At 40.7% G+C, this 24,659-nt stretch overlaps 1 protein-coding gene across 5 annotated transcripts in view; it reads left to right on the top strand.

The window, feature by feature from the left end:
- The first annotated feature begins 12,860 nt into the window (after positions 1–12,860).
- THUMPD3 (THUMP domain containing 3) overlaps positions 12,861–24,659 on the top strand; it is a 23,291-nt gene continuing 11,492 nt past the window's right edge. For 2 of the 5 annotated variants that reach the window (XM_025450877.3, XM_025450857.3), the window contains exons 1-4: positions 13,079–13,233; positions 14,558–14,846; positions 15,919–15,996; positions 22,828–23,304. In XM_025450877.3, the coding sequence (XP_025306662.1) occupies positions 14,592–14,846; positions 15,919–15,996; positions 22,828–23,304 (810 nt within the window). In that variant the 5' untranslated portion in view covers positions 13,079–13,233; positions 14,558–14,591. Of the gene's footprint in view, positions 12,964–13,078; positions 13,234–14,557; positions 14,847–15,918; positions 15,997–22,827; positions 23,305–24,659 lie in introns of those variants that run through there. The other 3 variants (XM_035702714.2, XM_049098639.1, XM_025450882.3) reach the window with 3 other exon arrangements.

Raw genomic sequence — 24,659 nt, 5'->3', positions numbered from 1 at the left:
CACCATGAATGAAGGAGTCTGACGGGATGAATGTCTTAGGTTGCCATAACAAAATACCATAACTAAAATAAGTATCTTGATTATATTTTGTGAGATGAAAATGACTTTCTTTTTTAAAAATTTTTTTAATTTTATTTTTATTTATTCATGAGAGACACACACAGAGAGAGGCAGAGACATAGGCAGAAAAAGAAGCAGGTTCCCCATGGGGAGCCTGATGTGGGACTCGATCCCAGGATCATGACCCGAGTTAAAGGCAGACACTCTACCACTGAGCCACCCAGGTGCCCTGAAAATGACTTTCATGGGAATCTGAACTTGGTAGTACCCTATATGTATGGCTTCAAATACACTTTAAATCACCAACTTTAAATTGGGAACTTTTTAGCGCTTAGGTACTTGATCTCTCCGGCATCTGATATTGTTGACAACTCCTTCCTTGAAATTCTCTCCTCCCTTAACTTCTTTTCCCTCTGAACCTTTCTAGCTGCTTTTGGTATGCCCTGGACAAGCCTGCCAAGCCTTCTGTAAGCAAGAAGGCAGTAAGGAGAGAACACACAAGGATGTGCCTATGGCACAGCAAGGAATTGCCTGACGCAGTAGTACCTAGACCCTTGAGGGCTGCTGGCCCATTCCCCAGCCTACAGAGCAGGGAGTGGCAGATCAGACTTGAGAGGAGCTGTGCTGACCCCTGCACTTTGGTCACAACTCCACAAGAGCAGAAGAAACCCCAGAGTCTCATTTCCTGTGCCCGTTGCAATGCTAGCTTGCCAACTTGGTAGCAAGCCAGAATGAAAGCAACCTTGAACTTGTGTAACTGGTCGTTCTTGCCTGGCTCTGAACTTGGATTAGCCTATTGTGGGCTGGTACACCTCACCACGCCTCAGTCTTCTCAGTGACTTCCTTTCTTTCATCCTGCCCTGAACTGTGGAGGTTCCACAGAGTTCCCTGTTCACCCCTTTTCTCACTTGACACTCTCCAGGCAACCTTAACAACCACTGGTTTTAACCATCTCACATATACTGATGATCTCTAATACTCTATCTACTGATGGACCTGAGCTTTAGACTCATGTAGGCTTAGTACACGTCTCACAAACCCCTCAAACTCTGCATGTCCAAAATTGAATGTATTCTCTCCCTTCACAATCCAGTCCTCCTCTTGATGTAGTTGTGGTATGTAGGTGAGGTTTGGTGGGGTGAGGTCCAGAGCTGATAGCCAAGAAAGAATTCTTGAGATACCTTTTCCGCAAAATGTGGTTTTATTAAAGCATGGAGACAGGACCCATGGGCAGAAAGAGCTGCTGCCCCAGGGGTGTGAGGGATGGCTGATTATATACCTGGGGTTGGGGGAGGTAAGGAAAAGGGAAGTTTTCAAAAGAACTTTCATCTGCTAAAGAAAACTCACAGGATACTGGAGGCCTTGCCATTGTCAAGTTAAGGTTGTTTTTCCCTCTAGCAAGGCATTAACATTAAGACAGTTGGGAGCTGGGTAGCCCGGGTGGCTCAGTGGTTTAGCACCACCTTGGGCCCAGGGCCTGATCCTGGCGACTCTGGGACTCTGGATCAAGTCCCACATCGGCCTCCCTGCATGGAGCCTGCTTCTCCCTCTGTCTGTGTCTCTGCCTCTCTCTCTGTGTCTCTTATGAATAAATAAATAAAATCTTAAAAAAAAAAAAAAAGACAGTTGGGAGCTTCCTGGAGGAATGTCACACAGGAGTGAAGGGAGAGGGGGAAAGTTCCAGGGTATAAGCTTGTGCATCGTCCTCAGCTTGCCTTCTGCATCCTCATCACTCTTACACTTTTTTTTTTTTTAAGATTTTATTTATTTATTCATGAGAGACACAGAGAGAGAGGCAGAGACATAGGCAGAGGGAGAAGCAGGCTCCATGCAGGGAGCCTGATGTGGGACTCGATCCCGGGACTCTAGGATCACACCCTGAGCCAAAGGCAAAGGCTCAACAACTGAGCCACCCAGGCACCCCATTACACTCTCTTTGTCAACTAGACTCTCAGTAATTTAGCTGAACAAGCCAGGAAACTAAAACATAGGAAACTAAACTAGAGTTGGTTCTGAGTTTCTTTAAATGCATATTTGAAGATACTATAAGGATATGGCAGAATCATGTTGATTCTTTTAAAAGATCAATTTTATTGCTGATTTGAAGGTATGGCATGTGTTTATAGTTCTCATAGGACTACTGAAAATATCTCCAGTCAGCTTTTCCTTCTCTTTCCTTCTTTATCCCACTGGCATATCCTTGGTTCTTATTTACATTGTCTTTTGCCTGAACCACTGCAGTCACCTCTCACCCAACCATCCTCATTCATATTCTTTTAATCATTGCAGCCAAAATGATCTCTTGTGCTTCAAGTATATTTAAATACTTTTTCTTATTATTACAGAAGTAATATGTTTATTGTACACATTTGAGAAAGTCTATAAAGTACAAAAAGATCATCACTACTAACTCTGTATTATATATATTTCCAGCCATTTTCTATGAATTGACATATATCTTTGGATGAAAAAGATTGTATTATGCATACTTTATATGCTTTACTTTTAAAAATTAGTGTTCTAGGGGATGCCTGGGTAGTTCAGTCAGTTAAGCATCTGTCTTCGGCTCAGGTCATGATCTCAGAGTCCTGGGATCAAATATCTCATCAGGCTAGAAGGGAGCTTGCTTCTCCTCTCCCTCCCTCCCTTCTCACTCCTCTCCTATCCCACTCCCACCCTTACCCCCAGTTGTGCTTGCTCTTGCACACTCTCTCTCTCAAATAGTCTTCAGAAAAATTAGTGTTGTAAAAACAAATAAATAAAAACTAGTATTGTGAATAATTTCCTAATATAAACAAATTTTCAAATATGCTATAATAAACACTTTCATACATGCATCTTTGTTCATATTCATAATTATTTCTTTAGGAATGCAACTGCTGGGTGAATGGGAATTCATACTTTCAAGACTTTGAAACTGTTGCCAAATACTCCCTGGAAAGGTTTTACCCATTTATTATACTTCTGCCAGTAGAGTGATCATTTTAATCTAGGAACCAGATTGTTACTCAAAGACTTGGAAGAATTTACAGATTCAAGAACATAAGACCAGAGAAAGCCCAGAAGGAAGGCTGTCATAGTCATTTAGGCCAGCATGTTTCCAGGTATGGTCGTAGCCCCATGGAGTCTTCCTGATGAACCATGAAAAGAGATCAAAGTGAGTTCTTTCTGCAATTCTTAGAGTAAATGCCATGCAAAGCCAGGGGCTTTCATTTTTGTATATGACTAAGTACTTAATAGCTTTCTTCATTAATTATGAAGAGTGATTAAATTTTTATATGAAAGGGAGAAAGAAAGAAAGAAAGAAAGAAAGAAAGAAAGAAAGAAAGAAAGAAAGAAAGAAAGAAAGAAAACCAATATGCAGGTCTGCCAATTATTAAACTAAATCAGTTCTGTTTGATTCTCCTCCCATTTCTATTGCCAAGAGTAGCACCATTACTCACCAACTAGGCACTAGGAATACCCACACGCTTAGAGACATGTACAGTCATTTATTTGGCTATTACTTAATAAACTTGCTCTTTTTCATAATCAAGGTCCCTGGTTAAAATATTTAGTGACACCAATATTAGGCTCACCTCAATAGCAGAATTTTATGTGTAATCCTAGGTCAGCTATGAATCACAACTCTATTTCACCCAAGACAAAGTTCCAAAACCTTTTCCTGAACATACTCTGAGTTAAGGCAAAACAACACTGATGAGGGTCCCAGGCAGGCCACAAGTAAGGATAAGAGATAAGATGCAATCACAGAAAAAGAAAGAAAAGAAAAAGGGGACAAAATGAAAAGAAAAAAGGAAAAAGACTAAAAATAATAAAACTTTTAAAAAAGAATGTGAAAATAAATAAATGAATAAAAAGAATGTGAATGATTACATTTACAGCAGTGCTGAACTGTCATATGTTATATGTATTGAGCATTATCTACTCTGTGCCAGACACTGTTCTTAGGGCTTTCATATGCATTATTTAATTCATTCAATACACATTCATTGCATGTCTTCTGTGTGCCAGGCATCATTCTAAGATGCTCTGTAAAGAGCAAAATGTATAAAAATTTCCTCCTTCTCAGAGCTTACATTTTGGTAAGGAAGGATCTTATTTATTGTCACGATAAGGAAAAGAGATAGAAAAAGCATGATAGGAAGGCAAAAGATAGAGGTACGTGGGTGGCTCAGTTGTTTAAGCATCTGCCCTTGGCTTGGGTCAGGATCCAGGGGTCCTGTGATCCAGCCCTGCATTGGGGTCCCTGCTCCCCTCAGTGTGGAGCCTGCTTTTCCCTTTCCCTTGCTGCTCCCCCTGCTTGTTCTTGCTCTCTCTGTGTGTCAAATAAAGGAATACAATCTTAAAAAAAAGAAAAAAAGGCAAAAAATATGTATGGACAGAAAAAGAGAGGATTTAGGGAAGGAGATATAAAGGAGATGAAAGTTAGTGAATCATCCTCAAGACTTTGAGATGCTGGATTAAAAGGATAAGTCTCAGGACACCTGAGTGCTCAGTGGTTGGGTGCCTGCCTTCGGCTCGGGTCGTGATCCTGGCATCCGGGAACAAGTTCCACACTGGGTTACCTGCAAGGAGCCTGCTTCTCCTTCTGCCTATGTCTCTGCCTCTCTCTCTCTCTCTCTCATGAATAAATAAATAAATCTTTAAAAAAATAAATAAAAGGACAAGTCTCTGTTCATGCCTCAAATCCTCCAATGTAAAGGCTTTGGAAGGTCCCACCATAACTAATTTAGTGAAAAGTCTGAATTATAAATGTGTGAAGAAATATGCTTCTACATTATCTCAAATGTAGGTAGCAATTTGAGGTGCAATTTTGAGAAGTCTTTCTGCACAGATATCCAGCAATATTCTGGTTTAATAGCAAGATAAGACATTTGTAATAAAAAAAAAGACATTTGTAATAAGCAGTGTTCATCTGCACGTATATCTCTCGTTTCTCCCAGCCCATTCTAGTGAAAGAGGAGAAAAATCAGTGACCTAAGAAAAGTGGACCAGATATTTGGCTGAATCCTCACCAGCACCAGTTATAATATTAATAGATACTATTTACTGAGGATTTTCTATTTGCTGTAAAACAAACTATTCCAACAATGATTTATTTCTTTTAATTAAAAAGAATTTATTTGAGAGAGAGTGAGTGGGTGCACTTAGGCATGCACACACAAGTTGGAGAGGGGCAGAGGTAGAAAGAAGCAGACTCCCTGCTATGCAGGAAGCCCCATGAGAGGTTAGATCCCAGGATCTGAGATCATGACCTGAGCTGAAGTCAGACACTTAACTGGCTGAGCCACCCAGGTACTCCAACAATGTTTTATTTCTCATAATTCCATGGGTTAGCAGGTCAGTTCTGCTCACACTTGGTACACTCATGTGGCCTCATTCATATGGTGGGCTCAGGTGAGACACTGGTTTCCTGGTGCCTTTTTCTCTGTGTGGTCTCTTACCATACAAGAGTTTAGGCTGGGCTTCCCTACCTAGTGGCACAAATGGTCGAAGAGTGCAAGACAAGTCTCCTAAGACTTAGGCTTGGAACTAGCCAATAACACCCCTGCCACATTCCTCTGGTCAAAGCAAGTCATAAGCTCAGCTCAGATTCTAGGGGAAGGGAAATAGATTCCAGCTCTTGATGAGAATAATAGTACTACTTACAAATATGAAAATTGTTGGCAGTCATCTTTGTAGGCCAGCTATCTTATTTGCCACATGCCAGAAACTGTGTATTATCTCAATTAAAATTTTTTTAATTTATTCATAAGAGACACACAGAGAGGCAGAGACATAGGCAGAGGGAGAAGCAGGCTCCTCAAAGGGAGCCTGATGTGGGACTCGATTCCGGAACCCCAGGACCACGCCCTGAGCCAGACACTCAACCATTGAGCCACCCAGGCATCCCTATCCCAATTAATCTTTAAAGCAACTTATTAATTAGCCTCCTTTATGTCCCTATTCTACAAGTAAGGAAATTTAGTTCCCGAAAAGTTAAACACCCTCCTGCAAGTAGGTGACAGATCTAGGACCAGAGCTAACCACCTTTAGAGTTCTAATTCACAACCATCCCTCAATACAACACTCAGTAGAGTTAGAGGAGTTAAACCCCATGTTCCCTCTCCCTGAGGGAAGCAGAAAAATATAGTAGTTAAGAGCTTGGACTCTGGGGTCAAATGCTTTGATTCAAAACTTGGCTCTAAGTCTCATTAGTTCTGTGACTTTGGCCTAGTGACTTGGCCTCAAGTTCACCATCTGTAGAACAGGGCTGATAACACTATCTACCCCACAGGACTATTATGAAATAGTGTTAATTACTTTTGTTGTTCCCTGAGTGCCCTGAGTAGTTTACTCTAAATCCAGCAGTGGCACAGTCTCACTCAAGACCACAGTCTCCAGAGCTGTTGCTAAGTCTATGTGACTAGATAGTCTTTATCCTTGCTGACTTGGCTTCTGTTTCTGCTTTGCTTCTGGACCCTTGCTGCTGCCACAGTGACCACTACTGAGGGGGCCTGCCCCACTGTGGTCCCTCTCTGTTCATTTGTTGCACCTCTTGCTTCCTTCTGGAGTTGCCACTTCATGCTAGAGATCTGGTGGTTGTCCATGTTGACCTACAACAGTTTGCACTTTGTCAGTGCTCTGTTAAATTCTTCTGATTGCATAATAGGAGAGTAGTTCTCACAGGCTAATCCCATTAATACCTTGTTTGGCCTTTGACCATTTGCAAAGCGTTCACTAACACTTTTCTCTAACAAGGGAGGAGGAAATGGAAGTTTCTCTGGTTCAGGACCTTTGCTGGGTGTTCCCTGTATTCAGTTCCTTTTCTGTTGTGGGTGCTTTGAAAGAACTGCCATGTTTCAGAATGAGTAACCACTAGGTGGCAGCAGTGTTTTGCTTCCCAGGTCATTATCATCTCTTGGTCCCCCAAACCTTGTAATCTCAATTATAGCCAATAGATATACAGTTCCTTTCAAAGTGAATGACTTGCTTTTAAATAAACTTACTTACCCATATGAAGTTCAAAGTGAACAACAAATTTCATGTACATTCTTTTGAAAATTTGTGACCATGATGTCACTAATTCCATCAGAGTTCTCACAGGAGTTATATTACTGAAGCAGTTTTATAACCTTTGGTTTGAAAGGGCATGGGAAAAGTAAATAAACCTCAGCTTGTTTAGGGCATGGCCAAATCTGATTGTTTTCCCTTCTGGTTGTTAACACCCAACAGGCCAAAGGTCTGTTGGGTTAAGAGTTCATGGACTCCCAGCCTATCATTTCGTTAATAGGATTGTAGATACATCACTCATTTCCCAGTGAGGTCCCAAAAGGTTTTCTTGGGGAAGATGGAATTTCAGTAGATTACTGAGTGAGAAGCAAGTGTAGGGAACCCCTTTCTTTCAATTACATCTTCACAGGAATCCAACCTGCCAAATGGAATCCTCTTTTTAACAAACTAGATTTGGAAGTGCAAAGATAGAAGAACAGGTAGAGGAAAGGCCAGGAGTGCTAACAAAATCCTCATCTTACAGTATAGAGGACCAAAAGATACTGTCTATAGTTGATAGAACAAAAAGATGTTTAATATATCACTTAAATTTACCCAGTTAATTAAACATAGACGAATAAACTATATCAGGTTATAACTTTACATTTATTTATGTATTTAAAATAATCTCTACACCCATCATGGGGCTTGAACTCATGACCCCAAGATAAGGATTGCGTGCTCTTCTGACTGAGCCAGTCAGGTGCCCCATATATTGGGTTGTAAGTTTAATAGGAAGAGAAGGGAAGGAGAAATAGGATGGTGGGGATGTTAATAGGCTAAACCTCAAGTACCCTAACAGAGTCTGTAGATAATAACCAAAATTGAAAATGCAAGAAATAACACTACAAGTAGATTATTTAGAGACATGGAGTAAGTCACCAGGTGAACTAAAGGAAGAGGTAGTTAATTTTCGCTTCTGTAAACGAGCAAAGGAAGGGGCTGGGCTGGGGAGTGGCTGTACTATTTGACTTTCTAACTGTGACTTTATTTTACCCTTAAGAATGGGCAAGAATAGGGGCAGCCCAGGTGGCTTGGCAGTTTAGCGCTGCCTTCAGCCCAGGGTGTGATCCTGGAGACCTGGGATCGAGTCCCACGTTGGGTCTGCTGCTGTCTCTGCCTCTGTGTCTCTCATGAATAAATAAATAAAATTAAAAAAAAATAATAGACAGCTATTAGGGCAAAATAGATATCTGGGTTCATGGGAACAACTAACACTGAATTCCTAATTTGTGTCATCATATCTGATGGAAATTAACAAATTTAATCATTATTTACATAGAGGTCACTAGTTTAATATAATACTACTATCAAAGAGACATTAGAAGCTTCTATTTCCACATGTATATGTCACTTATCTAAAACTGGCATGTTGGAGCAAGGATCCACTTCAGTCAATATTTTTACAGCAGATACTGGGTTTTTCTAATATAAGCCGAAATACCATTACTCTTTGCAATAAACCAGAACCAGAATTTTTTTTTTAATTTTTATTTATTTATGATAGTCACCAAGAGAGAGGGAGAGAGGCAGAGACACAGGCAGAGGGAGAAGCAGGCTCCATGCACCGGGAGCCCGACGTGGGATTCGATCCCCGGTCTCCACGATCGCGCCCTGGGCCAAAGGCAGGCGCCAAACCGCTGCGCCACCCAGGGATCCCTTTTTTTTTTTTTTAAAGATTTATTTATTCATGATAGACATAGAGAGAGAGAGAGAGGCAGAGACACAGGAGGAGGAAGAAGCAGACCCATGCCGGGAGCCTGACGTGGGACTCGATCCCGGGACTCCAGGATCGCGCCCTGGACCAACGGCAGATGCTAAACCGCTGAGCCACCCAGGGATCCCAAGAACCAGAATTTTAAAGAGCAAATGTGTCCATTTTTACTTTCTTCATGGCATTTGAGTTCTTCAGTATGCATCCCCCAAACTTCCTGTTCTTTGTCTTCTTTTCAAAACCATATCCAATCCATCAGGAATGACAGGTTATTTTTCAAAATACACCAGAATCTGGCAATTCTCACCACACCCATCCCTACTATCCTAGTTTGAGCTGTCTCATTTCTCACTTGGACCACTGAAACAGCCTGGTAACTGCTTCCATCTTTGCCCATTCAGCAGCCTGAGAGATCCTTTTTGAATGTGTGGTAATTTGTAAAACATTGGCATATATGATGTACCCACCCCATTTTATCCTCTATCTCCTCATTCGCTCCTTCCCAGCTACATCGGCCTTCTAGATCTTCCTAGACCCTTTGGACATATTCCTACCCTTTGCCTGGAATGCTTTCTCCCAGATATCCAAATGGCTTACTCTCTCATTTCCTTGAGGTTCTGCTTTGTCACCTTATCAAAGAGGCCTTTCCTAGCCACTTGATATAAAATAGGCATTCCCCTCCCTCTCTCCAACACTCTCCATCCTCCCAGCTTGCTTGTTCTCCATTATGCTTATCATCTAGGAATGTTACCCATTTCCTGTATTGTCTCTATTTTCCATTAGAATATAAGCTCTAGAATAATTTTTCACTGTTGTATCCCTAGTGCCTACAAGAATGCCTGACAAACAATAGATGCTGAATAAATTCTGTCCCTTAAATGACACCTAATCATGATACCACAGGTAGATGTCTTAGAGCAATATTTCCCCAAGTGTGAGATCTGTTTATGAGAAATGATTTATTTTATTTTGAGAAATGATTTTATTTTTTTAAGACTTTTTTTATTTTTGAGAGTGAGAGTGTACATGAGCATGCATGTGCTGCCACACGAGCGGGGGGGGGGGGGGGCGGGGAGGGGCAGAAGGAGAAGGTGAGGGAGAGAGAGAATCCCAGGCCGACTCCCTGCTGAACAAGGAGCCCATGCAGGGCTTGATCTCAAGACCCTGAGATCATGACCTGAGCTGAAATCAAGAGTCAGAGGCTTGACTAACTGAGCCACTCAGTCTCCCCAGAAGTGATTTTAGATAGTATAAAAGTATGCATCAAATAACACTGAATCAGGTGGAGAGAATCTTTTCAATGTTTTAATCCCTCTCATTATGAAGCCTCATATGGTGCTAGTTTGTCTCCAATACTTGATAATTTATCCTTTTAAAAGAGAATGAGCCTTACATTTAAAGCCTACTAAGAGCCATTTGTAAGGAACACTATCTGGTGAGGATTTTAATAAATTTATCGTTTTCCTTGTATTATTTTTAGGGGAACAGCCTACTTCAATTATAAGACTGGTAACATGTTAATCTCATTTAAATCTTGCAATAACTCTTACGAGAAGAGTATCATTTTGCATTAGAGGAAACTACAGATGAGTTTCCCATGAGACCAAAATTTCCTTTGAGATAAAGTTCACATAATATAAAATTCATCATTTTAAATATTTTAAACTGTACAGTTCAGTTTCTTAGTATATTCACACTGTTGTACAACCATTATTACTAAATTATTCCAGAACATTCTTATTCCTCCCCCCCCCAGAAAAAAACCCATATCCTTTAGCTATAACCCCAATGTCCTCACTCTTTCTGGCCCTAAGCAGTCACTAATCTTTCTGTCTCCATATATTTGCTTATGCTGGACATTTCATACTAACAGAATCATGTATGTGGTCTTTTGGGACTGACTTTTTCACACTTAGCATAATGTTTTAAAGGTTTATCCATTTTGTAGCATGAATCAGTACAGTGCTTCATTCCTTTTTATGACTGAATAATATTCCACTGTATGAATATATATATATATATACACATATATATATATCATTCTTTTTTATCTATTCATCAGCTGATGAATATTTGAGTTGTTCCCACTTTGGGGCTATTACAAATAATGCTTTAAGCACATCATGTACAAGTTTTTGTTTGAACACCTGTTTTTCAGTTTTCTTGTGTATATATTTAGGAGTAGAATTGCTGGGTCACGTGGAAATTCTGTTCAACTTTTTGAGGAAAGCCCAAAGTGTTTTCCAACGTGGCTGTATCACTTGCACTCCTACTTACAACATATAAGTGTTCCATTGCTCTATTACTTAGTAGAACTTGTAACTGTCCATTAAAAAAAAATTTAGTGCTCCACATCACTTGTCATCAGGGAAATACAAATCAAAACCACAATGAGATATCACTTTACACCAGTGAGAATGGTTAAAATTAACAAGACAGGAAACAACAAATTTGACGAGGATGTGGAGAAAAGGGAACCCTCTTACACTGTTGATGGAATGGAAGTTGGTGCAGCCACTCTGGAAAAGAGGGTGGAGTTAAAGAAGTTAAAAATAGAGCTATCCTTTGATCAGCAATTGCACTACTGGGTATTTACACCAAAAATACAGATGTAGTGAAACAACAGGACACCTGGACCCCAATGTAGCATAGCAATGTACATAGCAATGTACAGCAATGTCCACAATAGTCAAACTGTGGAAGGTGTCACGATGTCCTTCTACAGAAGAATGGATAAAGATGTGATATACATGTATACACACAATGGAATATTACTCAGCCATCAAAAAGGATGAACATGGATGGAGCTGGAGGGTTTTTTTTTAATTTTTTATTTATTTATGATAGTCACACACACACAGAGAGAGAGAGGCAGAGACATAGGCAGAGGGAGAAGCAGGCTCCATGCACCGGGAGCCCGACGTGGGATTTGATCCTGGGTCTCCAGGATCGTGCCCTGGGCCAAAGGCAGGCGCTAAACCACTGCCACCCAGGGATCCCTAGAGGGTTTTATGCTAAGTGAAATATGTGGAATCAAGAAAGTGAAAGGGGTGGAGGGGAAACCAAGTGGGAAAAAATTAGAGAGGAAGACAAACTATGAAAAACTCGACTCTGGGAAAAAAAAAAAAAAAAAGAGGGCTGCTGAAGGGGAGGTGGGTGGGGGGATGGGACGACTGAGAGGAGAATTCAGGAGGATAGGTGATGTGATGAGCACTGCGTGTTATACTGTACGTCAGCGAACTTAATTTAAATAAAAAAATAAAAACCTTAACCACTAAAATAGGTATTTCATTTTGGTTTTAATTTGCATTTCCCTAATGATGTTGAGCACCTTTTCATGTGACTATTGGCCATTAAGTGTATCATATTTGGAGAAATATTCAAGTCATAGCCCATTTTAAAATTAGGTTATTTTTGTTGAGTTCCACAAGTTTCCCTCTAAAATAAGTTAGGGACGCCTGCGTGGCTCAGCAGTTGAGCATCTGCCTTTGGCTCAGGGCGTGATCCTGGAGACGCAGGATCAAGTCCCACTTCGAGCTGCCTGTATGGAGCCTGCTTCTCCCGCGGCCTGTGTCTCTGCCTCTCTCTCTCTCTCTCTGCCTCTCATGAATAAATAAATAAAATCTTAAAAAAAATAAAGTTAAAAATACATATTTGGGGCACCCGGGTGGCTCCGTCCTTGAGAATCAGCCTCTTGATTTCAGCTCAGGTCATGCATCTCAGGGTGTAAGATGGAGCCCCTTTACCCACTCCACACCTGGCCTAGAGTCAGCTTGAGATACTCTCTCCCTCTCCCTCTCCACCCCACTCTGTCTCTAATAAATAAATATTTAAATATATGTAAAATAAATATTTTATTTATTTATTCATGAAAGACACAGAGAGAGAGAGAGGCAGAGACAGACAGAGGGAGGAGAAGCAGGCTCCAGGCAGGGAGCCCCATGTGGGACTCGATCCCAGGACTCTGGGACCAGGCCCTGAGCTGAAGGCGGACGCTCAGCCGCTGAGCCACGCAGGCGTCTCTCTCTCTATGTAACTGGGTTAGTGCACGCGCCTCCAGTGAGCTGTTGGAACAAACGAAACGGCGGTGCGAAGCGCTTGCTCCGGGCTCGGCACGGCTCGGCACGGCTCGGCACGGCTCGGCAGCCCCCCAGGTTAGCGGCTAAGCCGAGGAGCCCTGAGGTCCCGCTCTCAGCTCGCAAGACGCGCGCATCCCCCACCGCAGCGGCCGACTCCCACGCGGGGGGCGCCACCGCGCACGGACCTTGGTGCGCATGCTCCTCTTTCACGCCCCTTCGCGGGCGCCCTTCCCTAGCGCTGAGCGACTTCCGTTTCCGGGAGAGTGGAGGCGGCTTCCGGCGGCGTGACCTGAGCGCGCTGGGCTGGCGGGGTGCCGGAGCAGGAAGGGTCTGCGCTGGCTGCCGGTAACCGGGCGGCGGGTGGGAGTGGCCGGGTGTGGCGCCGCTGGCCCTCGGGAGGGAGGGGCGACCTCTGTCTTGCGGCCCGAGCCAACACCGGGCTGGACTTCAGCCCGATCCTGTTGTGGAGGCTTCTGTTGTTGTTGCCTCCTCTAGGCCTTCGCCCCCACGCCGGGATTCCTGCCGCTGGGGCCCCGCGGGTGGGAGTCGGGAGACGTGGGTTTCATTCCCGCCTGCGCCGCTGCCCGGCTCTGTCTGACCTGGGGCGGGATATGCCCCGTCGTGGGCTTCAGCTGCTTCGTTTAGAAGACGGCAGCTGTATTCACAGGGATTATGAGCTCCTTTGGGGTTGGAACTGACTTTTATTGGCGTTGTACGCCGTCGCCTGCCCGGCCACAGAGCAAGAACAGTGTAGGTACTCTGTGCCTACTGGAGTTGTTTCGGGTCCCAAAACCTTTGAAGGTCGAGCGATGGCTATGGCTATTGATCCCCGCCGCCTACCTGTCTAAATCCCGCCCTGCGCCCCCCTCCCTCCCGCCCCATCCTCAGAGACAGGAAATTTGGCCTACTATTTCAGATATTTTACAGATACTGTTTGCCAGTCGGTGGATCCCGGAGTAGACGTTCGGACGTTTGCCGTCGTTAGATCGTAGATGTTCAGTTAATCACTTTTAAACGCATGACTCTATTTCGCAGGAGGGAGATAGATCTCCTCTTAGAAAGTTTTAGTCAGGGGCCTGGCAGTATGCTCTACTCACTTAAGTCTCCCAGCAGCTCCAGAAGACAAGTATTAATTAGTTCCCGTTTTTGCAGATGAGGGAAATTGAGGCAGAGGAGAAAAAAACTTGTTTTATGCCATTCACCGTGTGAATGCGGAGGGCAAGAGGTCAAACCCATGCCTGCAATTCCAAAGCCCCATGTTCTTAACTATTAGCTGAAAAAAGACTGGATGTATAAATATATTTGAATGTATCCCAGCAGCCTAAGAGGAATTGTTAGCTGTACGAGGTGGCTATTATCAACACAGATGGTCCCAAATCAAACATTGCATGCTGTGGGTATACTGTTTCTCTGTCTCCTTTTCTTCCTTGACATCTATATTGCTTTTTAAATAATATCCCCGTTTACATCCTGTCCTCTGTGCCCATGTTATTCAGTTATCTTTTATCTTTGGTTAATATTGATTCAGGTGTGTTGACTACCTATGATGGTGTCAGTTATGTGACCTTTTCCGCCAGCCCTCCAAAGCAGGTGTTTTTAATTATAGTTGAAATATGAGGGGATAATACTTAGGCATTATCTCTTTTTCTTTTCTGTACTGCTTTTAAAGGGACTGTATTAGGAATTTTGGAAGCACTGCCAACATGTCTGATGTTCAGGAAGCCACTAACCAACTCCTGGATGTGAGCCTTCATGAGCACCAGAAGTCTATACCAGTTACAGGAAGTGGTCCCAGAAGTGAGTCTCAGCACCTCCAAGTCACTATTGGAGCCACTGTGCCTACTGGTTTTGAGCAAACAGCTGCAGATGAAGTGAGAGAGAAATTGGGGTCATCATGCAAAATCAGCAAAGACCGGGGCAAGATATATTTTGACATTTCAGTGGAAAGTCTGGCTCAGGTTTGAATGAAGCAATATTTAAAATAGTTTTCTAAAAAGGTCATTTTACAATCATTTTCTGGCTTGAATCCTTTTTTGCTTTTCTTTGCTCTGCCCCACATCTGGTGATTTTAAAGTATTACTGCATTTTCCATTCAGTACTGATTTTATGTTTGATTAATGTCAAATTCTTGCTCAAAAGTAGGAATCAGTGAAAGGGAGAAGTGGTCAGTAACTGCCATCCCGCTAGAATAAAAGCTAATCAGTATCTCATTACCATATGAACATTGTGAGAGCAGGAATTGTCTGAGGTTTTTTGTCTGATATTTCCCAAGTTCTTAGTGTCTGGCATATAGTAGACACCTAATAAATATTTGGGGAATGAATTGGCCAGCAAATATTTTTCCACCCAGTATCTTAGTTGATGACCTTACCAGCTTTGTAAAGATAGATGCTTTTTTTTTTTTTTTTTAAGATTTTATTTATTAATGAGAGACACAGAGAAAGAGAGAGAGGCAGAGAGAGAGAGAAGCAGGCTCCAATGGAGAGATCCCAATGTAGGACTTGATCCCAGGACTCCAGGATCACACCCTGGGCCGAAGGCAGGCACTCAATCACTGAGCCACCCAGGCATCCCGAGAGGTGCTATTCTCATCCCCATTAATCATTAGACTTATGAATAAGTAATTTGCCTTATTTGGGATTATTAGCTGAGTGACCCAGCTACTAATCCCAGCTGGTGCTCAAACTCTATGCTCTTAACTACTGCACTATACAGTGTATCCCTGGCAGCTGTGAGGAGAAATATAGTAAAGCTCCACTTGACTTTCTTCATCTTCCTTTCTTCCCTAAACCTGTTTCCCAGGTAACATTTCAAGCTATCCTTCCATCTTCCATTTCTGTAGGGGAATAGAAGCTAATGGGTAACTAAAAACATGGCAGACTGGGGTGATAGGAAAAATTTAAAGTACAAATGATAGGTATTCGTTTCATTAAAATCTTTATATCTGATTTTTATATTTAAATGTTGATAGTTTGTGATTCAAAAGTTTTCTTAGAACTTTGTTTCTAACATTTTTCTTCCCTCCTCTAGGTTCATTGTCTGAGATCAGTTGATAACTTATTTGTGGTCGTTAAGGAATTTAAAGATTACCCGTTCAAAGAAACAAAGGTGAGTTTTCCCAAGCATGGTAGCTGAGACCTGCAGCCATCTTGCCCAAAGAGATTATTCCCACATTTTGCATTCTCTCGCTTAGCATTACTACTGCTTTTAGAATATAGAATACTGGGAGGCTTTGACAATAAAAATCAGAGGTTTGTTGACAGCCATTCCAAAAGTTTTTTTTTTTATTTTTTTTTTATTTTTTTTTTTAAGATTTATTTATTTGGGAAGAGATGGGAAGGGGCAGAGAGGGAGCAAGGGAATCTTGAGCCAACTCCCCCACTGAGCATGGAAGTCAATTTGGGCCCTGATCCCACAATCCTGAGATCATGAGCAGAGCTGAAATCAAGAGTTGGACACTTAACTGACATCTAAGGCAAGAGTTGTTTTTAAAAGAATCAATATTGGGGATCCCTGGGTGGCTCAGCGGTTTAGTGCCTGCCTTTGGCCCAGGGTGCGATCCTGGAGTCCTGGGATCAAGTCCCACATCAGGCTCCCTGCATGGAGCGTGCTTCTCCCTCTGCCTGTGTCTCTGCCTCTCTCTCCTCCTATGTCTATCATGAATAAATAAAATCTTTAAAAAAAAAATCAATATTGTGGGTAGTAGGCAAAACAGGTGGGAGAGAGTCAAAAGGTACAGACTTAAAATTATAAACTTGAGGATATAATGTATAGCATCGTGACTATAGCTAATGATACTCTATTGATTGCATATTTGCAAGTTGCTAATAGAGTAGATCTTAAAAGTTCTCATCATAAAAACATTTTTAACTATATAGGGTGACATGTTAGTAGACATTGCGGTGATCGTTTCACAATATATACATACATCAAATCATATTGTACATTTTAGAAAGTAGAATAATGTTATATTTCAGTTGCATCTCTTGTAAAAGATGAAAGATTAACAAAATGAGTTAACAAAAGTCAATATAGAAAAATATCAGAGTGTGGAAGAAATAAATTGACTTTCTTACAGAAAGGTACGTTGCTTTGGATTAGCTTTTTTTTTTTTTTTTAAGATTTTATTTATTTATTCATGAGAGATACACAGAGAGAGACAGAGGCAGAGGGAGAAGCAGGCTCCATGCAGGGAGCCCACTGTGGGACTTGATCTTGGGACCGGGATCACGGCCTGAGCCCAAGGCAGGCGCTCAACCGCTGAGCCACTCAGGCGTCCCAGCATCTGATTCCTAAATATTAATATGATGCATAAGTTGAGGTTTGAAAAATAGATTGCAGTAAAGCCTTAGTATTTTTCCACATTGTTTTTTGATCAGGTTTCCAGAGTCAGATGCTTGATAACTTCTATCAGTTTTATTACCTATATTAGAAACAATGTGTTTTTAAGTTCTATAATATACTGCCCAATTCTCCAGTTTTTATTTATTGGCAGCAGGTTGATTTCCAAAGCACTATTCAATAACCAAAGTGATATGAACCCACAGCCTAGAAAAAATAAAATCAGACCTAAAAGAATTCAGGCTGAAAATACATCAAAATTTTATTAACTGAAAATGGAACTTTCTTTTTTTTTTTTAAATAAATATGATATTTATTTATTTATGATAGTCAGAGAGAGAGAGAGAGAGAGAGGCAGAGACACAGGCAGAGGGAAAAGCAGGCTCCATGCACCGGGAGCCCGACGTGGGACCCGATCCCGGGTCTCGAGGATCGCGCCCTGGGCCAAAGGCAGGCGCCAAACCGCTGCGCCACCCAGGGATCCCAAAAATGGAACTTTCAACACTAGTATTATAACCCTTCAGACTTCTGATAGTCATTATCAACTGAATTATATCAATAAAACTAGAACATAACAGGCAGGCTGCTGGAAATTTTGCTTCTTAGCGTTTGGAAGTTTTAATAGCCAATTCCATACATGAGTAGATGTTAACAGGCATTTTTAGAAACTAAAAAAACAAATTTAAAAACATCTGTAAACTTCCATCTTAAATTCTGGCCTTTAACTTACTAGGACATTATTAATATTTTCCTAAATTCTTATGTTTTTGCCATCTTAGAGTTTGAATTATTTTGGGTGGTTTTGATCTCTACAAAGTAATGGTTCTATATGAGCCAGCTTGTCAGAGTTGCCTTATATATAAGTAACTGCAAAAGAGGTTGCTGGTGGAAGTCCCAAAAGAAGAGCAGCAAGGGTTAAGGTAGATTTTTAGATCTCTACAAGAACATGTGTATGACCATGAAAGATTGTTGCCCTTCACTTTATGGACTTAAATTGCAACATGTCCCAGTAATCAGTAATGCTTGTTTTTTTTAAATATTTGCTTCTTGTTTTCTGTTGGCCATCAGTTTCATTGTTTGTGGCATTATACTTTCCCATCTTATGAAAAGCATGTTACTTAGTATTCTAATAGGTCTTTTTTTAAGTATTCAGATGATGTCATGAATTTTTAAAACAGGTTAACCTGTTTTAAAAATAAAAGGGTAATATCTGTGCTTTACATGTTGGTTTTTTTTTTTAAGCTAGGTAATACATGTACTTAGATCAAAGTTGTAAAGACCCAAAGGATATACAGTGAAAAGTGTTTGTTCCTGTATTTCCATACCAGGCAGTTCCCTCCCTGAAGGCAACACCTCTTACCAATTTCTTGGATATCCTTCTAGAGATATTTTATGAATATGTGCATTTTATGTACTTACACAAATTGAAAGCATGCCATACATACTGTTCTGTGCTGTGCTTTTTCTCCTGTATCTTGAACATCATGCCAATATGTTGGATTTCACTGCATCATAATCTAATCATTCCCCTTTAGGATATTAGAGTTTTTTTTTACTCTTGCCATGACGGTGGTCCAGCAGATATTCTGTGTACATCCATGTACACAGTCAGAGGGTTCAGTCTGAGGGTTATTTTTCTGTTTAATAAGAGTTTATCTTACCAGTACTTATTGATAGGATCAAAATGTTTGGTCTTGGTTCTGTCACATTTATGTTACACTCTGTTTCTTCTTATTAAAAGTTTCTTTATCTTATGTGTTTTCTTTGTTTTTTCACACATTGTTTTATAACAGTTTGGAAGGGTTTGGGTTTGAGTTTGGTTTGGTGTTGAAACCCCAGCTGTAAGGTTTCTAGCTATTATAACTACAACTTAAACTACTATTTATGTAGTATTTTTTGAATCCCTTCTAAGAGCAGTGATGAAGTTGGCACGTTTTCCACATCTCCTCTCCTTCCTTTCTGCCCTCCAGTCTTATTATTTTCTTAGTGCTGATCCAAGTGCTTTTATTTATTTATTATTAAATTTTTAAAAAATAAACTCCACACTCAGTGTGGAGCCCAACGTGGCGCTTGAACTCACGACCCTGAGATCAGGACCTGAGGTGAGATCAAGAGTCAGAAGCTTAACCAAATGAGCCACTAACTCACCCCAGCCCCAGTGCTTTTAAATGTATTCACTTATTAGTTTGAACTTCTGTCTCTTAATCTCTTGATAGAGGAGGCTATCAGTATCTCTTTTTTCCTTTCTCCTCTAACTACATTATATTTTGTGATATTCACATTCTGTCTGTAGTCCTAATCTCCATTTTTTTTTATCTCTTCAATGGCATGAGTTAAGAAGTGATTGCTTTTCACCTTTATGTTTGATTAATAATTTAAGTATAAAATTTGGAGTCATGTTTTTCTTCTGGAAAAATATTGTAGACATGTTCATTTTCTTCTAGCTTTGAATGTTGCCGCGGAAAATTCTAAGACCATCTTGATATTATCCCCGTTATTTGTTGCTTTCTTGGTATTTTTGCTTCATGCCAAGATTTTATTTTTAATCTCTGAAGTCAACTTACAAGTTCACAAGAATGTGTCTCATTGTCGATAATTCTTTGTCAAGGGCATCCCGGGTGGCTCAGCGGTTTAGTACTACCTTCAGCCCAGGGTGTGATCCTGGAGACCCGGATCAAGTCCCATATCGGGCTCCCTGAATGGAGCCTGCTTCTCCCTCTGCCTGTGTCTCTGCCTCTCTCTGCATCTCTGTGTCTCATGCATGAATAAATAAAATCTTTAAAAAAAAAAAAAATTCCTTGTCAAGATATGTCAGTCTATAGAGAAGTTCATATCTACATACATTTCTTGAAATTTTTCTTAAATTATTATTATTATTTTATTATGTAAGCTCTATACCCATTTTAGGGCTCAAACTCACAACCCTGAGATCAAGAGTCACATGTTCTACCAAGTATGCCAGCCAGGTGCCCCTAAATTTTTTTTTCATTATCCTATTCTCTCTTCACAGATAAACCAGTTATACATATGTAGGATCTCTTGACTTTCATGTTTTAAGATTTTCTTTAATCTTTTTTGTTTTTAACTTTTTGCTCTTTTCCATTGTATTTACTTTTCTCCACATCCCTTACTTTGTTTTCAGCAGTGTCTTTTGTGCATGGTGCTTTGAATATGATCTTAAGTTTGAAGTCATTTTATTTTTTTATTCCACTTACTCTTTGAACTCTATAAGCTCCTATTTCATCTTTTTATGGTGGCTCACCTCATCTTTCTGCTTTTATATCTCTGCTTGGAGCTCTTATTTTACCAAGGTATTTCCTCATTACATTTTTTTTCCTATCATATCAACATGTTTGATCACAGTTTTCAACTGCTCTGTGGCAGTGTCTTTCTAATCGTTTTTTTGTCTGCTCTTTGTTTTTCTATTGCTTTCCTCCTTTGTTCGTTCTTTTTTTTTTTAAGATTTTATTTATTCATGAGAGACAGAGAGAGAGAGAGGCAGAGACAGAGACCAGACAGAAGCAGGCTCCACGCAGGGAGCCCAAGTCCCGGGTCCTCAGGATCACGCCCTGGGCCTAAGGCAGGTGCTAAACCGCTGAGCCACCCAGGCGTCCCTCCTTTGTCCTTTCTTATGTTCATGTAAATCTCATGCTGATAACTTTTGATGGTTGTTCATCTATGAATGAGGAACCTGCTATTGATGAGGAACCTGCTCATGTGGGAGAAGCCAGGAACTGTTCCAGGCCAGCAAGAAATTCCCCTGCTTCACTGTGAAATTCCTTCTGACAAAGGGTTGTAGGGCAGTGAGTTCTCTCTTCCTTCTTTTTTTTTAAATAGTTTTATTGAGGTATAATTTCCATGCTACTGCATAGGTTTCTTTTAACCATTACTTCTCTCTAACCTGAAGAGATTGGCAGCTTCATCGTTTTTAACAATATAAAAAACAGCTCTCCCCAGCTCTACCTTATCAATACTCTCAGCAAATAGAGCTTGTCCATAAGATTTCTTGTTCAGCCTCCATTTCTCTCCTCTGCTTGTTCTTGGTACCAATGAAGTCCAGGGAAGTTCCTTCTGTCAGTATACATACTTCTACTATTTCAAAGAAGAGTTTATTTGCTACAACTTTGCATTCTCTCTCTGGTGTCTTCCTGCACCTCTGTTTGACCTTCACTTACACTTGGGAATTCTGTTAGAATTGTTATGGTTCAAGGTTATAGATATTACGTAGATTGTATTAAGATAAAGTTGGTATATTTGTTGTTGGTGGTGTTTATAATGGTGTCTGCAGGGAAAAAAAGGGGCTGTACCGGTGTTCTCCATCAACATTAAACCTCCAAGTCCTGTAGATGCCCTTTATAAAAGGGAAATAATTTTGTAAATAGATTTGAATTTGCCAAGCCTGAAATTTACCATTGTTCATCAGGTTTCAAGTAGTATCAAAACCTTAACTCTTCTCCATTTCAAGTCTCAGTTCCATCAGTGAACATGGATCTTTTTCTAATTTGGTCTTCAGTAGCATATACTGTCTATGCCAGCACTCTGCAGTAGAACTTTATTATGGGACTGTTTTAGGTCTACAGTGTCCAACACAGTAGCCACTAGCCTCTAGCATGTGAAATGTAGCTCATGTGATTGAGAAACTGAGGGGTTTTATTTTAAGTAAGTTCTACGCTTTTTCTTACTTTTTAAAAGGATGATTCTAAAAAATAAAAATAAAAAAAATAAAAGGATGATTCTAGATGCTATTTAGAAATTGGAAAGATACATTTTTCACTGTTTCTGGTTTCTTTTTCCTTTTAAAAAATAATACTTAGGGGTACCTGGCTGGCTCAGTCAGTGGAGTGTTTTTTGTCTGCTCTTTTGTGGAGCGTGCTGCAACTCTTGATTTCAGGGTTGTGAGTTTGAGCCTCATATTAAGTGTAGAGATTACTTAAAAAATAAGTAAATAATACTATCTTTTAAAAGAGTTAGTTTTATTTTATTTATTTTTTAATATATTTTATTTATTTATTCATGTGAGACACACAGAGAGAGGGAGAGGGAGAGGCAGAGACACAGGCAGAGGGACAAGCAGGCTCCATGCAGGGAGCCTGATGTGGGACTCAATCCCGGGACTCCAGGATCACGCCCTGGGCCAAAGGCAGGTGCCAAACCACTGAGCCACCCAGGGATCCCCTAAAAAAGTTAGTTTTATTTTTTTATTTTATTTTATTTTAAAGTTAGTTTTAAAAGTAGCATGTATACATAGTACAAAATTCAGAAGGAAGTCAGGTGAGAGGTGAATTGCCCTCTTCTCCTTCATCCACCTACTTCCCCTCCTGAGAGGTAACCATTGTTAATAGTTTGATTGCTTACATTTTAATCCTAAAGCCCAACTTCTGATCTACTGGTCTAGTATTATTTTTCAGTCATTTAATTTGTGTATATCTTCATTTTCAATGAAATTTTAATTTCCTTAATAGTAGATGTTATCTTATTTCCTCCTTTGTTCTGCACTCTTACCACTGCCCCCCAGCATAATGATTAATATAGTCTGTGTAGGACTTGTTCAATGAAAGTGGTGAGAGATATATGGATTTCATTCTCTGTACTTTATAGGAAGAAGTTCTAAAGGATTTTGAAGAATTGGCTGGGAAGCTTCCATGGTCAGACCCTTTAAAAGTATGGAAAATTAATACCAGCTTCAAGAAAAAAAAAACAAAACGCAAAAAGATAAATCAGAATTCAAGTAAAGAGAAGACTAATAATGGACAAGGAGACAAAACAGACGAGAGAGATGATAAAAAAGGATTCATTAACAATACCTTAGATTCCCATATCTTAGACTATTATGAAAATCCAGCCATCAAAGAAGAGGTCTCAACATTAGTAGGTGATGATTTGGCATCTTGTAAAGATGAGAAGGATGAAAGCTCAAAAGAAGAAACTCAACCTGAATTGTTGAAGTTTAGGGTCACGTGCAACAGGGCAGGAGAGAAACACTGCTTTTCCTCAAATGAGGCCGCAAGAGATTTTGGAGGTGCTATTCAAGATTACTTTAAGTGGAAGGCTGACATGACCAACTTTGATGTGGAGGTACGTACAGGCTCTGATTATGATGATTGAAGAAGTCCATTGTAGTATGTATGTATAGCATTTTTAGACTAACCAGTTTTATGGGCAGTTAAATTGTGGTCACAGGGCTAATAGATTGTGGTTAACAAGAGCATTAGCTATGAGACACATCTAGATTCAGAATTTGACTCTACAACTGCATAACTTTAGATAAGATATGGTCTCGAAGCCTGTTTGAAATGGAGCCAGCAGTAGTGTATACTTTTAAGTGTGTCCTGAAAGTTGTTGTTTGTTTGTTTGTTTGTTTGTTTTTTGGTCCTGAGAGTTAAATGAGATAATACATTTTAAATATTTGGTGCAATAGCTGGTATATACTAAGTACTCAGTAGATGCGAGCTATTAAGACTGGAGTTTTTTAAGCTAGTACTTTTTACATTATATGGACTTTGAGATTATAAAATCCAACCAGAATGAAAGCAGTTTTTTGGGTTTTTTTGTGTCTTGGTTGTAGAATTTTACTATTGAAAAAAAGTGGAGTACATTTTATTTTTTTATTTTTTAAAAGATTTTATTTATTGGGGGAATCCCTGGGTGGCGCAGCGGTTTGGCGCCTGCCTTTGGCCCAGGGCGCGATCCTGGAGACCCGGGATCGAATCCCACGTCGGGCTCCCGGTGCATGGAGCCTGCTTCTACCTCTGCCTGTGTCTCTGCCTCTCTCTCTCTCTCTGTGTGACTATCATAAATAAATAAAAATTAAAAAAAAAAAAAAAGATTTTATTTATTTATGAGAGATGCGCAGAGAGAGGCAGAGACAGAGGGAGAAGCAGGCTTCCTGCAAGGACCCCGATGTGGGACCGGATCCCTGATCCTGGGATCACACCCTGAGCTGAAGGCAGACACCGCCGCTGAGCCACCCAGGCGACATGTGGAGTACATTTCAAAATTAAGCCCCACCTTCCTAAAATCAGGACATCATTGCTAATACCTATTGAACAGCCAGCTCCCCTCTCCTTTTTTTTAAAAGATTTTATTTATTCAGAGAGACACAGAGAGGTAGAGACTTAGGCAGAGGGAGAAGCAGGTTCCATGCAGGGAGCCCCATGCAGGAGTCGATCCCGGAACCCCAGGATCACATCCTGAGCCAAAGGCAGACGCTTAACCGATGGGCCACCCAGGTATCCCAGCTCTTCCCTTTCTTAAATTTTGCTAGATCTGCAAATCCAGATGCCTCTTTATAGCATGCTTACTCTCCTTGGTCTCAGTCTTCTTCAAAACAGGTGATTCACATAAGGGGCATGCTAAGTAGTCTTTAAATCTCTCACAGCTTAAATGACCCCCAGCAGCTGACATTTTTACCAAGAAGTCATTTTCTGTTG

The sequence above is a fragment of the Canis lupus genome, chromosome 20, assembly GCF_003254725.2.
Source record: "Canis lupus dingo isolate Sandy chromosome 20, ASM325472v2, whole genome shotgun sequence".
Taxonomy (NCBI): Eukaryota; Metazoa; Chordata; class Mammalia; order Carnivora; family Canidae; genus Canis; species Canis lupus.
This window is presented reverse-complemented; position numbering and strand designations above follow the sequence as displayed.